Below are 15,681 nucleotides of genomic sequence, written 5' to 3' on the forward strand. Positions count from 1 at the left end.
AGCTAGATTCACATCGCCATCAGCGAAGTATACAGTAAGTAGAAAAAAAAAAAAACCTCCCTTTCAGACCAAAGGGAAAGAAAGTTTTAAAGTGAGAATATAATTTTCCTCATGGGCATTGTCTACCTTAGAAAAACTACTACAGAACATGCCTGTGACTATAGACTTGTAGTTCAGGCCACCGAAGATTAGAGATGGGACATGGGCACTCCCTTGACTTGCATCATCTGGTCTGCTTTAACACAAACCAGGAGGAAAAGAAAGCTAGGCATCAGAAGCAATGGGTGGCAGGCCTATTAATGGCTGATCTGTACGGTGATCTGCCCTCAAGGAGACCCAACAGGCCAGTCCACTGCAGTGGCTTTCAATGTGGTAAGTCTGGGCTTCAGCAGAAGTCAGCTTGTGAAGAGCCCTGGCAGCTCTGCCAAGAGTTGGGTCACTGGAAATGGACCTGCCCTGGACTCGAAGGATGCCCAGGTCAGAGCCACAGATCTTATTGGCTCCAAGCTGAAAAGCCCTTCACTCAGCCCAACTTCCAAAGTGACCACTGCAGCTGAGGGGATGGTCAAGTAGGGTCAGCAACATTGCAGGCAGAACTGTAAATTTCTTGTTAGAGATGCCCCCTGCCTTTACCTGGCCAGCTCTCCTCCCAGGCCAGCCAAGTAATGAAAGTCAACAGAGTGCCTTCCCCTAGGAGGTTCACACCTCCCTTAGGATATACGCCATGTGAAGAGATAGATAGGTCTGGGCCTCTTAACTTACAAGGCCTAAAGCCCACCAGATTATTATCAAGCCCCTTCTATCAGGTTCTATTTGCCTCTCAATCAGAAAACTTAATTGTAGCTTAGACAACACCTTTCTTAGCTCCTCTAATAATGACTCTGTCCTTTGTTCTAGACCCTGTCTAGTACACTTGGGCCTCATTCCTTTGTAATCATAACCTCTACTCTACCACCAATGGCTCTACTCCCAACCTATGTGTACTGATGGTCCTCTTCCCCACTTAATGCTGTATAATTGTTCAGACCTGGTAAATGCCACTCTTAGGATCATTGGTTACTATCCTCACCCTGTCTTTTATGACCTTGTCTAAATATGATCAGAGTCGGCAAACTTGGAAGGCTTCCATAGCCTTGGCAACTCATGACGACAGCCTAAGATGGTTACTGGCGCCATAAACTAGAGTGTCAATTTGTTGGGTCAACAACAGGAGCCACTGTGCACTTGCTCCTCATGTGGGATCTCTGTCCTTAATGTGCTGTAGATTTTGATTTAATGCTATAACTAGTACTCAAACAGTATGTTTCACTTTGTGTTTCTATGTGGGTGCAAACTGTTGAAATCTTTACTTAATATATACTAAATTGATCTTCTTTATATAAGCAGAATTGAAAATTAATTTTAATGTGAATGGAAGGGGAGAGGGAGCGGGAGAGGGGAGGGTTGCGGGTGGGAGGGAAATTATGGGAAGGGGAAGCCATTGTAATCCATAAGCTGTATACTGGAAATTTATATTCATTAAATAAAAGTTAAAAAAAAAATAAATTCCTGACATTTGGCTTCAGCCTGGTCGAGTCTGGCAGCTGCAGGCTTTTGGTGAGTGAACCAGGAGATGGAGCTCTGTCGGTCCCTCTGCCTGTAGAATAGAATAGAATTTTAAAAAGGATAAAATTAAAAAATTTTTAAAAACCAAACCAATCTGCTGGGTACTGTTTTGAGGGCTGGAGATGCCCAGCTCCTGCTGTCATGTTGCTCACCTTTTAGTAGCAATGATGGTGGAGGTGGTAAGAAAGACAGTACATATATAAGAAAGTTACCTGGCAGGGTGCTTTGCGATATTCTGAGAATTGTGAAGAAAAGACAGTAATATAGTAGGGCGATGTGGGGTAATATTGTGCCTCTTTAGAAAGCATCTGGGATTTTCCTAGACAAGAAAAATAAAGGGATTGAACTGGATGCTAAGGGTTCTTGCAAATTGAAAGATATGTGTTTCTCCCCTCACCCCCATCCACTAATCAAATGCTACATCAATTTTATATAGTTTGATTTGGGAATAATCCTCACAAGAAGCAAAGCTAAACATTTTAGTATTGTTTAATGCATAGTTATTGGACATTAAGGAGAAAAAAAAAAGCCTGCGATCAGATGTAGAAGGTGTGTGTGGGCCTGGTTGTAATTTTGTCCTTAGACATTCCCAGAGTGCAGAAGGAAACCTCCTTATCCCTAGTGCCAGGGGAAGGGGATCCCACAAGTTCCTACCGCCCGGAGCTCAGGGCCGCGGCTGAACTTGAAAGCTGCAGGGAGCGCGTTCCGGCTGGGAGATCCGGGAGGAGGAGTCAGAGGCGGAGCCCGCTGGAGTGGCCACCTCAGCGCAGCTGCAGGATTTCCGCAGATTGAGGGTCCGTGTCATCCGGAAGAAAGCGGCTCCTGGCAGATACCTCGTGATTGCTGTGCTTTGCCACTGGAAGCTGCAGAAGAAAGAAAGATCTAGAGAAATATGGCAACGGAAGGCCCTGCCATGCGTCGAATCCAGGTTGCAGAACATCCCAGGTGGGGGAAGGGAGATTCCCTGCTTTGGGACTGCCTAGTTGTGCAGGTGCAGGTAGGGTCCACGATTTGACTGCGTCCCCGAGGTCCTGCCTTCCCCCCACCAGGACGCAAACAGTGTCCTTGGGATTATGTCTGGCCGCGTGACTAGGCTTGCAAGAAAGACCATGCATCAGTTTCCGCCTGGGATTGCTGTGGAGGATTGGGCGTATTGCTCATGAGTGGGGTTTCTTTTTCTTTTCTTTGGTACAGATGCCCAGATCAGCTCTGAAATCCTTCTCTGTCATACCTGCTGATTGGTAGTATTTTAAAAAGTCTCCTCTCTAATTATGAGTATTTATTGAAAACAAACACACTAACGCCTAGGTCTCTGCACTCTTTAAAAAAAAAAAAATACCCGGGAATATTTGAGCTGTCTCTCCTGGAATGAATTTACTACAAGTCCCTAGCTACAGCATAGGTAATAGTTTAGTGTTGTCTGGTGGAGAATCTCATGAATTGCAGACACTTTGTAGGAATACTTTGTTCTAATTTGTAGGACCGAAACCTCTTAGAAGGAAGTCTCATTGCTGTACTAGCCCAGGGACTTTTCTGAGGTTGGCTCCTGTCCCTCTTTGCTTTTCCTCACTCACACTCTTTTTTAATGTGCTTTTTGTTTGCTTTTCCTGTTAGCTTTTTCCTCTAACATCAACTCCTTAAGCAATTCTTGCTTCCCGATTTATTTCCATCATGTGACTGTGGATAATATTGTACTCTAACTTGAAATGTTCTTTCATGCTTAAGTAAGCAAAATGTGCCTTTAGTTATCATTTTTTAAATTACAGAGAACAGTGAGCCTTGGACTGTTTCTAATATCTTTGAATGTTTTAATGTATTCTCTGGAGGTCTTTGCATACTTCTTTGTCCTTGTATATTTGAATGAATTAGGATACATTGTTAAAGACAAAAAAAAAAAAAAAAAAAGACATGCTTCAAATAAGACCCATGAGGAACTTGTTACATGAAAACAATTCAGCCCCTTGTTGTTCAGTCTTTTTTTTTTTAATTACATAGAATGTGTTCATGTATATATTTCTAATGTGTTTCTGTTTTATATTTTTATAGTTAGGCTGTAGGAGCTAGTGGGTGGTGGTAACAAGTACAGTCACATGTTCTCAAAGTGAAGAATTCTTTACTAAATTTCTTGGTATCCTTTCTTGCCTCTCATGATTTTTACTATATTCACTCATGCAGTAAACATTAAGTGTTGCTATTTGCTGTCCTATGCTAGCCACAGAAGAGATCATAACAGTATTCAGATAAGCTCTGCTAATTTCACTTGTGCTTGCAAGGCAGTCCTTAGCTTCAAGCAATGTTTTTGTTTGCAAGAATCTTGGGAAGCCACTTAACAGTTCTACGAGGGGTGAGTCTTGTTCAATCTAAATAGCAATCTGCAGACCCACCTAACAGGTCACGTGTTGCAGTGTGCTGAAAGGGAAGACATGAGGCCCCTAGGTCAGTCTATTTCCTTGTGGAACTCCTACTGTCTTCAGGATGCCTCTTCACCTTCACAGGGTGCGTGATCCTCTGAGTAAAGGCACTTGTTACACTGTGCATTTCAATAAAAACAATTTCTTTTTTGTTCTCTTTATATAAAAATCACGTTGAGATGAATGTTGTAATGTTTTATTTCTGCATCCCACTCCTGCATGTTATCTGTATTGTTAGATTTCAAATTCCCCTGTTCTAACTTTCTTTGCTTTCTTAGTAGTGGTAACTTATTTCTTCTCTTTTCTTAACGATTAAGTTTTAAATAGTTGATTATTATTATTTTTTCCAGTGGATTTATTGATATCCACATACCATATAATTTACCTGTGTTTTTTAGTATTTTCATACTAAAAAGGAACCTGACATCCCTAAGTTGTCACCCCTGAGCTCCCCATTCTGTGCTCCCTGTTTCCTAAGCAACCATTAATCTGTTTTCTCTATATATAGGTTTGGTCAGTCTTGACATTGCTGATAAATGCAATGATATAATAAGTGTATTATTTTGTGACTGTTTCACTTAGCATAATGTTTCCAAGGTCTCATTTGTGTTGTAACATTTATCAGGATGTTACTCCACTTCATGGTTAAATGATATTCTTTTGTTTGGATGTGCTACATTTTCTTTATCCTCTTATCAGCCTTTAGGTTGCTTCTATTATCTGGCTTTCATGAATAATGGTGCTGTATGTCATGCTTTATGGATACATTTTTAGAAGTTTCATGTTCCTGCAACTGAGCTGGCTAGGTGACACTGAACACATTCTCAGTATTAAAGATTTGGATGCTTTAAAAATACACTCAATGAAACCTGAAAATCCTGCAGTTCCTTTTCTCACTGTTGTCTCTGATTTCAACCTTGTGCTGCCAATTCCTACTTCCCTTCTTAGAAGTTAAACATTTGGTTTGAATCTTATAAAATCATTCTTTTCCTTTTTTATTTTTTATTTTTTTACAAAAATTGCTTATTCACATAAGTGAAATCTACGTTTTTCACTTCCTCTTTCTCAGAGATCCTGGCTTAAACAGTTCATATAGATATAATTCACTTTTTAAAGGCTGGGATTATTTTGTAGTGTGAATACCATTATTATGCAGCTGCTTCACTATTTGGTACATTTAGATATCCAAGTTTTCACTCTTAGAAATAATGCTGCAATAAACATCTTTCTATATATATCTTTCAGCATTTGTGCAAATATTTTTGAGGATAATTCATGGAAATGGACTTAAAATTTTGATAGTTCCTAAATGGGCTTGCAAAAAAGATGTTGCTAGGTTGTCTATGTCTTAATACCACTTGGGCACAAGAGTACAGGCACATTAGCAGGGAGCTGGATTGGAAGTGGAGCTGCTGGGACTTGAACTGGCACTCATATTGGATGCTGGTGTCACAGGCTGTGACTTAACCCACTGTGCCACAATGCTGGTCCCATGTCATGGATTTTGATATGTAGAGCCCCCATTTTTGTTTTCCAAAAAGCTGTTATTTTGGTCTCAATTTCTGCTTTCACCTTTTCTTCTTGTTCACTAATTTTTTCTGCAACTCTTTTCATTCTTCTGCTTAGCCTGTCTACAGTTTCTGTTTTTTACCATTACAACTTCTTTTTCTTAAAATCTTAATTAACTTCGTTTCATTTTTGTTTTTTGTTTTTTGTTTTTTTGACAGGCAGAGTGGATAGTGAGAGAGAGAGACAGAGAGAAAGGTCTTCCTTTTTGCTGTTGGTTCACCCTCCAATGGCCGCTGCGGCCAGCGCATCATGCTGACCCGAAGCCAGGAGCCAGGTGCTTCTCCTGGTCTCCCATGGGGTGCAGGGCCCAAGGACTTGGGCCATCCTCCACTGCACTCCCGGGCCATAGCAGAGAGCTGGCCTGGAAGAGGGGCAACCGGGATAGAATCCGGCGCCCCAACCGGTACTAGAACCCAGTGTGAGGGCGCCGGAGGTGGAGGATTAGCCTATTGAGCCGCAGTGCCGGCTTCAATAACACTTTTTTTTTTTTTTTTGACAGGCAGAGTGGACAGTGAGAGAGAGAGACAGAGAGAAAGGTCATCCTTTGCCGTTGGTTCATCCTCCAATGGCCGCCATGGCCCGTGCGCTGCAGCCGGCGCACCGCGCTGATCTGATGGCAGGAGCCAGGTGCTTATCCTGGTCTCCCATGGGGTGAACCAACGGCAAAGGAAGACATTTCTCTCTGTCTCTCTCTCACTGTCCACTCTGCCTGTCAAAAAAAAAAATAATAATTAAAAAAAAAAGTTAGTGTTATTGAATAGACAAATGGGATTACATCCAGCTGAGAAACTTCTGAACTGCAAAGGAAACAGTAAACAAAGTAAAGAGGGAACAAACTGAATGGGAGAAAATATTTGCAGACTAAAGAGCCCAAGAAACTCAACAACAACAACAAAACAAAAAATCCAGTTAAGAAATGGGCAAAGGACTTGAACAATCATTTTTCAAAAGAGGAAATTCAAATGGCCAACAGACACATGAAAAAATGCTCAGGATCACTAGCCATCTGGGAAATGCAAATCAAAAACACAATTAGGTTTCATCTCTCCCCAGTTAGAATGGCTCTTATTCAGCCATCAACCAACAATAAATGCTGATGAGGATGTGAGGAAAAAGGTACTCTAATCCACTGTTGGTGGGAATGTAAACTAGTACAGTCATTGTGGAAGACAGTATGGAGATACCTCAGAAAACTGAAAATAGGTCTAGCATATAACCCAGCCATCCTACTGGGAATTTACCCAAATAAAATGAAATCAGCATATGAAAGAGTGACTTATACTTCCATGTTTTTTGCAGCTTATTTCACAATAGCTAAAATATGGAATTGATCCATATGTCCATCAACTGATGACTGGATAAAGAAATTGTGTTTTATATATATAGCATGGAATACTACTCACACATAAACAAATAAATGAAATCCTGTCTTGCAACAAAATGGATGCAACTGGAAACTATTATACTTTAGTGAAAAAGCCAGTCCAAAAAAGACAAATATGTTTTCCTTGATCTGTGGTAACTAATAGAGTACCAAAAAATGTAATGATAGGAGTGAAATTGACATTTTGAGATTCAGTGATTTTTTACAGCACTTGTCTCTAATGTTGAAGAACAGTGTTTTTTTCTTGTTACTATTTGTTGAGCTCTTTAATTAGTATAGGGTTAATCTTATGAGTATAAAATAAAATGAAGGTATATCATTGTGAAAATTAAGAGACAGAATAAAAGAGGATGGAGGAGGAAGAGTGGGAGTATGGGTGGAAGGGAAGGGAAGGTGGGAAGTATCACTATGTACCTGAATCTGTATCTATGAAATACATGAAATTTGTTCACCTTAAAAAAATCAAAAAATAAAAATAAAAAAATTAGTGTTTCCAGGGCCAGTGTTGTGGTGCGATGGGTTAAACCACTGCATGCCATATGAGTGTCAGTTTGAGTACCAGCTGTTCTATTTCCTATTCAGCTCCCTCAACAGTATGATTTTTGTAGGAGCTCTTAATTTCCTATCAAAAATGCTCATTGTTGGAGTGAGCATTTGGCCCAGTGGATTTGCTTGATATGTGCACATCCCATATCTGAATGTCTGATTTGGTCCAGGCTCTGCTCCCAATTTTAACTTCCTGCTAATGCACACACTAGGAGACAGTAGGTGACGGCTCAAGTACATGGGACCCTGCCATCTGAGGGGATGGGAGATTGCTGTCTTTGTCTATCTTTCAAACAAATAAATAGTTTTTTAAAAAGAAAAAGGCTGCTAATACTAACTGATAGAATAAAAAAGGGAGTGAACAATCCAACATGGGAAGCGGGATACACAGCAGACTCATAGAATGGCAGATGTCCTAAACAGCACTCTGGCCTCAGAACCAGCCCTTAAGGCATTCGGATCTGGCTGAAGAACCCATGAGAGTATTTCAGGCATGGAAAGCCAAGACACTCTGGCAAAAAAAAAAACAAAACAAAAAAAACAAAACAAAACAACAACAACAACAACAACAAAACCTAATGAAAGATCTCTGCGGGTGAGATCCCAGTAGAAAGAACAGACCATCAAAGAAGGAGGTACCTTTCTCTGAAGGGAGGAAAGAACTTCCACTTTGACTATGACCTTGTCGAAATAAGATCGAAGTCGGAGAACTCAAAAGGCTTCCATAGCTTTGGCAACTCATGACAAGAGCCTAGGGAGATTATTGATGTCATAAACAAGAGTGTCAATTTGTTAAGTCAACAATAGGAGTCACTGTGCACTTACTCCTCATTTAGGATCTCTGCCCTTAATGTGTTGTTCAATGTGAATTAATGCTATAGCTAGTACTCAAACAATATTTTACACTTTATGTTTTGTGTGGGTGCAAACTGTTGAAATCTTTACTTAATATATACTAAATAGATCTTCTGTATATAAAGGTAATTGAAAATGAATCTTGATGTGAATGGAATGGGAGAGGGAGCGGGAGATGGGAGGGTTGCGGGTGGGAGGGAAGTTATAGGGGGGGAAAGCCATTGTAATCCATAAGCTGTACTTTGGAAATTTATATTTACTAAATAAAAGTTAAAAAAAAAAAAAAGAAAAAGGAATGCTCACTGCACTCTTTTTTGGGCATACTTTCAGTTATGACTTTAAGACTTTGAGTCTTTTTTTTTTTTTTTTTTTTTTTTTTTGGACAGGCAGAGTTAGACAGTGAGAGAGATAGAGAGAAAGGTCTTCCTTCCGTTGGTTAACCCCCCAAATGGCCGCTTTGGCTGATGCTGCGCTGATCCGAAGCCAGGAGCCAGGCACCTCCTCCCGGTCACCCACATGGGTGCAGGCACCCAAGCATTTGGGCCATCCTCCACTGCCTTCCTGGGCCACAGCAGAGAGCTGGACTGGAAGAGGAGCAACTGGGACTAGAACCCTGCGCCCATATGGGATGCTGGCACTGCAGGTGGAGTATTAGCCAAGTGAGCCATGGCACTGGCCCCTAAGACTTTGAGTCTCGCTGTTGGAATCCCAGAGGTAAAAGTACTAACTGCTCTCATTATAACCACACTGCTTCATTATCAGGGGATTAAGTATGACATTTAGAAAGCTCCCGTGCACTTCAGTGCTTTCTGTTCTTAGAGAAAAATGCTCCCATTATTTTGTTTTGTAGCCTGCATGCATCTGAATTTAAAAGGTAGAAGTGCTTTATAGCAAGCTTCTTGGTGATGGAACAGTTCTAAGTGAACAAACTGTTATCCTCAGGTCCTCTGGGAAAAATGACACAAGGTTTAATCACTCAGAATGTTTTCACTAAAACACATTTTAGAAATCTCATTCCAACTCTGATGTTAGCACGTTACTTTGTATTTGCAGTGCTTATAAAAGCTAATTAATAAGGATTCAAGTTCAGGAGTTTATATATAATTTTCTATATATGAATTTCATCTACATATGATTTTAATCTGCATCTAGACTAGCAGAGTTAGCTAAACCCTAAAACTGGAAGTTATCATCCTTATCTTCCTCTTTCCCACAGGCAATTGGTCACGAACTCCTATGGATTTGATATTTTAATTATCATCTCAATTTACTATGACCCCTTTCTATCTCCACAGCTAGTGGTCTCAGCATTTCTCTCTAGCTTTTCTGTTAGATTTCTTTGGTTTTGCAACCCTTCTATATGTTACTCAGTGAAATTTATTAAATGCAAAATTGATGATACCACTCCATCCTTAAACATCTGTTCACATCCACTGTGTATATGTTAAAAGATAAGTTTCCAGACATGGCATATGAGGGAACCTCAAAAAATTTCTTAAAAATGAACATTGTCTTTTAAATGCATTTTCCCACAAACTTCTAAATCACTCTTGAATAAAACCCTTAAGATTTAGGGCTTGATAACCCTGCTAGCTCTTCTCCCCTCTTTCTCTATTTAAGCTCTGTTTGTGTTTATTGAAACTCTAATTGTGGTTTTCTTTTTATTTTTTTAAGATTTTATTTATTTATTTGAGGTAGAGTTACAGACAGTGAAAGAGACAGAAAAGTCTTCCATCTGCTGGTTCACTCCCCAGATGGCCGCAACAGCCGGAGCAAGGTCATTCTAAGCCAGGAGCCAGGAGCTTCTTCTTGGTCTCCCACACGAGTGCAGGAAGCCAAGCACTTGGGCCATCTTCTTCTGCTTTCTCAGGCTATCAGCAGGGAGCGGGACTGGATGAGAAGCAGCTGGGGCACTAACCGTTGCCCATATGGGATGCTGTGCTACAGGCAGAGGCTTAGCCTACTATGCCACATCCCCAGGCGCTAATTGTGGTTTTCTGAATGCAGCTTGCTGGGCCTTTTCATGCCCACTGCCTAGAATCCTTCACTCCATTTCATTTCAATCATTGCTTCTTTGGAGAGACCTCTTTTTGATTTATTTTACCACTCAAATTCTCCAACAATAGGGGCTAATGGTCTTTGCTCCTAAAGAACTGTATTCAACTGTCTTATCATTTGTATTGTACCCCATATTGTAATTTTTAGCTTCCTCTTCTGCTAGATACATATTCCTTGAGGCCCTGAGCTGTTATTAATTTCCTTTCTGAGACTACTTAGTAAAACAGCAGAAAATGCTTCTTTTGAAAATAAAGTATTTTTTTTTATTTTTTTATTTTTTTTGACAAGCAGAGTGGACAGTGAGAGAGAGAGACAGAGAGAAAGGTCTTCCTTTGTCGTTGGTTCACCCTCCAATGGCTGCTGTGGCCGGCGCACCGCGCTGATCTGAAGCCAGGAGCCAGGTGCTTCTCCTGGTCTCCCATGGGGTGCAGGGCCCAAGCACTTGGGCCATCCTCCACTGCACTCCCAGGCCACAGCAGAGAGCTGGCCTGGAAGAGGGGCAACCGGGACAGAATCCGGTGCCCCGACCGGGACTAGAACCCGGTGTGCTGGCGCCGCAAGGCGGAGGATTAGCCTAGTGAGCCACGGCGCCGGCCTGAAAATAAAGTATTTTTAAAAAATTATTTTTTGAGAGAGATTGCACCTACTGGTTCACTCCCCAAATGCCTGCATGGGACTGGTGCCAGGAGCCTGGGCCAGGAGCCAGGTACAAAATCCAGGTTTTTCACCTGGCTGCTAGGAACCCACTTACTTCAACTATCACTGCTGCCTCCCAGGATCAACATTGGAGGGAAGCTTGAGTCAGAAGCTGGGACTGGGAATTGAACCCAATTGAACTCCTATGTGGGATGAGGGCATCCTAACTTACAACTCAACCAGTAGACCAAACACCTGTCCTTTACTATTGTATTTCTTATCAAACTTTCATTTACAGCTTTAGCATCCATTTATGCCTGAATTGGTTATTGCTTTGATGATCACAAAATGTGACTTTCTAATTTTTTCATACTTTTTTTACATTTATTAGTTAATATTCTGTTGTGAAGAAGTGCTTTCCCTTTGTATCAGTATGGACTCATAGATTTTTATTTTTAATCTATGGATTATATTCTGTTAGCATTATTTTTTTTTTTTTTATTTTGGTACTTAGGTTTTCCAGATTTCCTCAGGTGGATTCCTGGTCATTCTGACTCATGGCTATCATTGGGTACTTCCTTACTGTCTGGCATAGCAAGATGCTGTAGGTTTATAAAGTCTTGTACTTTCTCTGCCCAGCTCTGGAATCAGCCATTTCTTTAAGGAGCTCTCGTTTCCTACTTTCTTTCTTTTTTAAAATTAAGGAAGGGAATTATTTTTATAATTTTATTTGTTCATTCATTCATTCACTTAATTGAGAGGAAGGGAATCCTGGGGATGGGTGAGGGCAGAAAAAGACATCTTCCATCTGATGGTTCACTCCCCAAGTGCCCACAACAGGTGATCTGGACTAAGTGGAAGCCAGGAGCCAGGAACTCCATTTGGTTCTCCTCCAAGGGAGGTAGGAACTGAAATACTTGAGGCATCACTTGCTGCCTCCTGGGCACATTATCAAAAAGGTAGATCAGAAGCAGAGTAGCCAGGATTTGAACCAGATACTCTGATATAAGATGTAGACATCTTGAGGGGTGGCACTGAACCCCAATGTAACTTTTTAATTTTCACCAATCTGATAGTATCTCAATGTAATTTTAATTTGTATTTCTCCATTTGTAAGTTAGGTGCAAATCTTTCCATGTTTTGGTATTTTACAATGATCTTTTAAAAAAAGATTTATTTATTTATTTGAAAGAGTTACACAGAGAGAGGGAGATAAAGATAGATATCCTCCTGGGAGGGAGGTTGGGGGGGAAGCCACAATAATACAAAAGTTGCACTTTGTAAATTCACATTTATGAAATAAAAAATTAAAAAATTTAAAAAAAAGATAGATATCCTCCAACCACTGGTTTACTTCCCAGATGGCTACAACAGCCAGGGCTGACCCAGGCCGAATCCAAGAACCAGGAGCTTCATCCAGGTCTCTCACATGGATAGCAGGGACCCAAGTACTTGGGCCATCCTTCCCTGCTTTTCCCAGGCAGAGAACTACATTCCAAGTGGAATAGCCAGGACATGAATGGGTGCCCATACGGGATGCTGACTGCACAGGTGGTAGCTTTACCCACTATGCCTCAAAGCTGGCCCCTTTCAGTAATCTTTTATTATGAATTTTTGTTCATATCTTTCATGCATTTTTCTATAAGGTTTTTGATCTTGTTCTATTACCAGGAGGCCTGTTTGAATAACTTCCAGCAAGATTCAACAAACATTTCTATCATTGTAAAAAATTTATCTTTTTTCTTTTACGTGTGGGTTTCTTGCAACTAATTAATGTCTAAGACTAATTCATTCATTAATTTCCTAAATATAGTAGGCTTTAATAAATGTTAACTATCCTGGTATTTTAAAATTATTTTAAGTTATTTATTAGAAAGGCAGAGATGGAGAGAGAGAGAGAGAGAGAGAGAGAGAGAGAGAATCTTCCATCTATTGGTTCACTCTCCACAAACCTGCAACAGTCAAGGCTAGTCCAGGGCTGAAGCCAGAAGCCAGGCACTCTATCCAGGTCTCATATTGGTGACAGGGATCCAACCACTTCATCCATTACCTACTGCCTTCCATGGTTCACATTTGCAAGAAGCTGGAATTTGGAGCAGAGATGGGATTTGAACACAGAAACTCTGATATGGGATGCTGACGTCCCAGGTGGTGTCTTAACTACTATGTGAAATGTCTGCTCCTGCCCTGGTGTTTTTATCTATACACAGTATGATATAGGACTACAGACAGTGGAAGTTGTTTGACCAGAGATGATTTGACAGTGTAAATTATTGAATCTCTTATAAGCATTTTAGATCTGGAAGGGGCCTGTGAGGACTGACTAACTCAAATTCCTGAATTTTAGAGTATAGGTTGAAGGAGAACAATTTAACATACTGGCATTGAATTAGAGGCTTTATTGGAATTATGCCTGTGGTCTCATAATACCTAGACTAGTTTTCATTCAACTGCTTGTAATGAGTTGAATGGCATAACCCCCTAATTCATGACCATTTAGAACCTATTAGAGGCCAGCACCGTGGCTCAATAGGCTAATCCTCCGCCTCCGGCACCCTCACACTGGGTTCTAGTCCTGGTCGGGGCGCCGGATCCTGTCCTGGTTGCTCCTCTTCCAGTCCAGCTCTCTGCTGTGGCCCACGAGTGCAGTGGAGGATGGCCCAAGTCCTTGGGCCCTGCACCCCATGGGAGACCAGGAGAAACACCTGGCTCCTGGCTTCAGATCAGCGCGGTGCGCCGGCCACAGCAGCCATTGGAGGGTGAACCAACGACAAAGGAAGACCTTTCTCTCTGTCTCTCTCTCTCTCACTGTCCACTCTGCCTGTCAAAAAAAAAAAAAAAATAAATAAATAAATAAAACCCATTAGAATGTGACCTTATTTGGACTACTATCTCTGCAAATGTGAGCAAATTAAGATGAGGTGGGTCTTATCCAAGGTAACTGGTATCCTCATAAGAATGAAAAGCAGAGACACAGGGAGATGCCAGGAGCAGAGAGTGGAGTGATGCAGGTCTAAGCCAAAGAGTGCCAGGGATTGACATCTACCAGAAGGGAGGGAGAGGAAGGAAGGAGTCTCCTTTACAGGTTTCAAAGGCGTACAACCCTGTTGACCCCTGAGTTCAGGCTTGTGGCCTGTGGAATGGTGAAGCAATGCATTTCTGTTAAGCCATTCAATTTGTGGTATTTTGTTATGGCATCTTTAGGAAACAAATATACCATATCCTGTGCTACTTCTTTAGTATAAAGAGATTCTGCCTTGAATATTAAACATACAGAAAGTTACATTCTTCATAAATGCAGGATTTTTTTCCCCCTTGCCTTAACATTTTAATTCTTTAGTGTGCTTAACTACACCTTATGTCATTTAGGAGGTTATGATATTATTGTCCTGGGGTTTTCCAGAGGTTTATCACTAAAGATTTTACCTTTTTTTTTTTTTGGAGTAATTAATGTTGAGAGGTACATGAAATGTGAGTTGTATGTGTATCTTCTGGATTTTCCATTATATGGTATTATATGGTATTTTCTATTAAATGGTATTATGAAATAGTCTACTCTTGTTTTCAGATTGCTGAAGCTGAAGGAGATGTTTATCTCCAAGTTTGGATCCTCTCCCAAATTTTATGTTCGAGCCCCAGGAAGAGTCAATATAATAGGTATTTCAAAAGTTTCTTTTTAAACATTTTCCTCTTCCTTTGGTAAGACCCAAATTTTTGTTAATGTATTTCTTTCTTAATTTTTCTAAAATAGAATATTTTACATACATCCACTAATAGTAAGATATACTTTTGCATAAGAAACACACTTTAATTCTGTTTTTCTCAATCCAAGTTACTAACATTAATTTTGTCCATTTGTTTTTTAAATCTGTAAGTTTGTTGAAATCTAGATGTTAATATTTTTTTAATGGAGGATGAATATATTTTGCTATGCCACAGGTTAAAATTTTAGACTGTGGTAATAATTTTACTGGGTTTATATTGAATCATGAGTCAGAGGAACATTTGGAAAGCTTAGATTCCTTGCTTTATAAGTGTGGCCCACATTTCTCAGATTTCTAGATGGATTTATCTTTGTTTCTTCTGTGAAGTATTTTGAGTTTTACTTCCTTTTAGAAATAAATAGCATAGCCTTTTAACATTTTTGCCTATAATTTTTTGTCCATCTTCATATATAAATAAAATTGATATAGTTGTAGCTATGTAACATTATTCTGTTTTTCATTTAACTGATCATAAATATTTTTCCATTTCCAGTATTCATGATTATTTTAATGACTTCACAACAGCTAAGTTGGAATTTAAGGAACAGTTTTCTTTAAATATACATAAACATTTCAAATTTTTCAATATTATAGCCAGATTGATTACAAAGAAACATTGGGTAAGAACAGCATATTCAGTTGTCATTATGTATTACTGTTACTGAGCCAATAAGAGCTTCATTGCCCACGTGCATTGGAAAGCCAGACAGTGATGCCATGGTCTTAATGGAGAGAAAGTTTATTAGGAGCCAGCACTGTGACATGGTGGGACATCCCCATCCCATATTGGAATGCTGGTTTGAGTACCACTCAGCTATTCTGCTTCTAATGCTGCTTCCTGGTAATGTGCCTA

The 15,681-nt window shown here is 40.2% G+C and overlaps 1 protein-coding gene across 4 annotated transcripts in view; it reads left to right on the plus strand.

Moving 5' to 3' along the window:
* The window catches only part of GALK2 (galactokinase 2), a 139,619-nt gene that overhangs the window by 12,987 nt on the left and 110,951 nt on the right, over positions 1-15,681 (plus strand). The window contains exons 1-2 of one of the 4 annotated variants that reach the window (XM_062205874.1): positions 2,377-2,550; positions 14,633-14,721. The exons of 1 other annotated variant lie outside the window; for it this stretch is intronic. In XM_062205874.1, the coding sequence (XP_062061858.1) occupies positions 2,498-2,550; positions 14,633-14,721 (142 nt within the window). In that variant the 5' untranslated portion in view covers positions 2,377-2,497. Of the gene's footprint in view, positions 1-2,376; positions 2,551-14,632; positions 14,722-15,681 lie in introns of those variants that run through there. 2 more of the 4 variants (XM_062205875.1, XM_062205877.1) reach the window with 2 other exon arrangements.

This window comes from Lepus europaeus, chromosome 11, assembly GCF_033115175.1.
Source record: "Lepus europaeus isolate LE1 chromosome 11, mLepTim1.pri, whole genome shotgun sequence".
Taxonomy (NCBI): domain Eukaryota; kingdom Metazoa; phylum Chordata; class Mammalia; order Lagomorpha; family Leporidae; genus Lepus; species Lepus europaeus.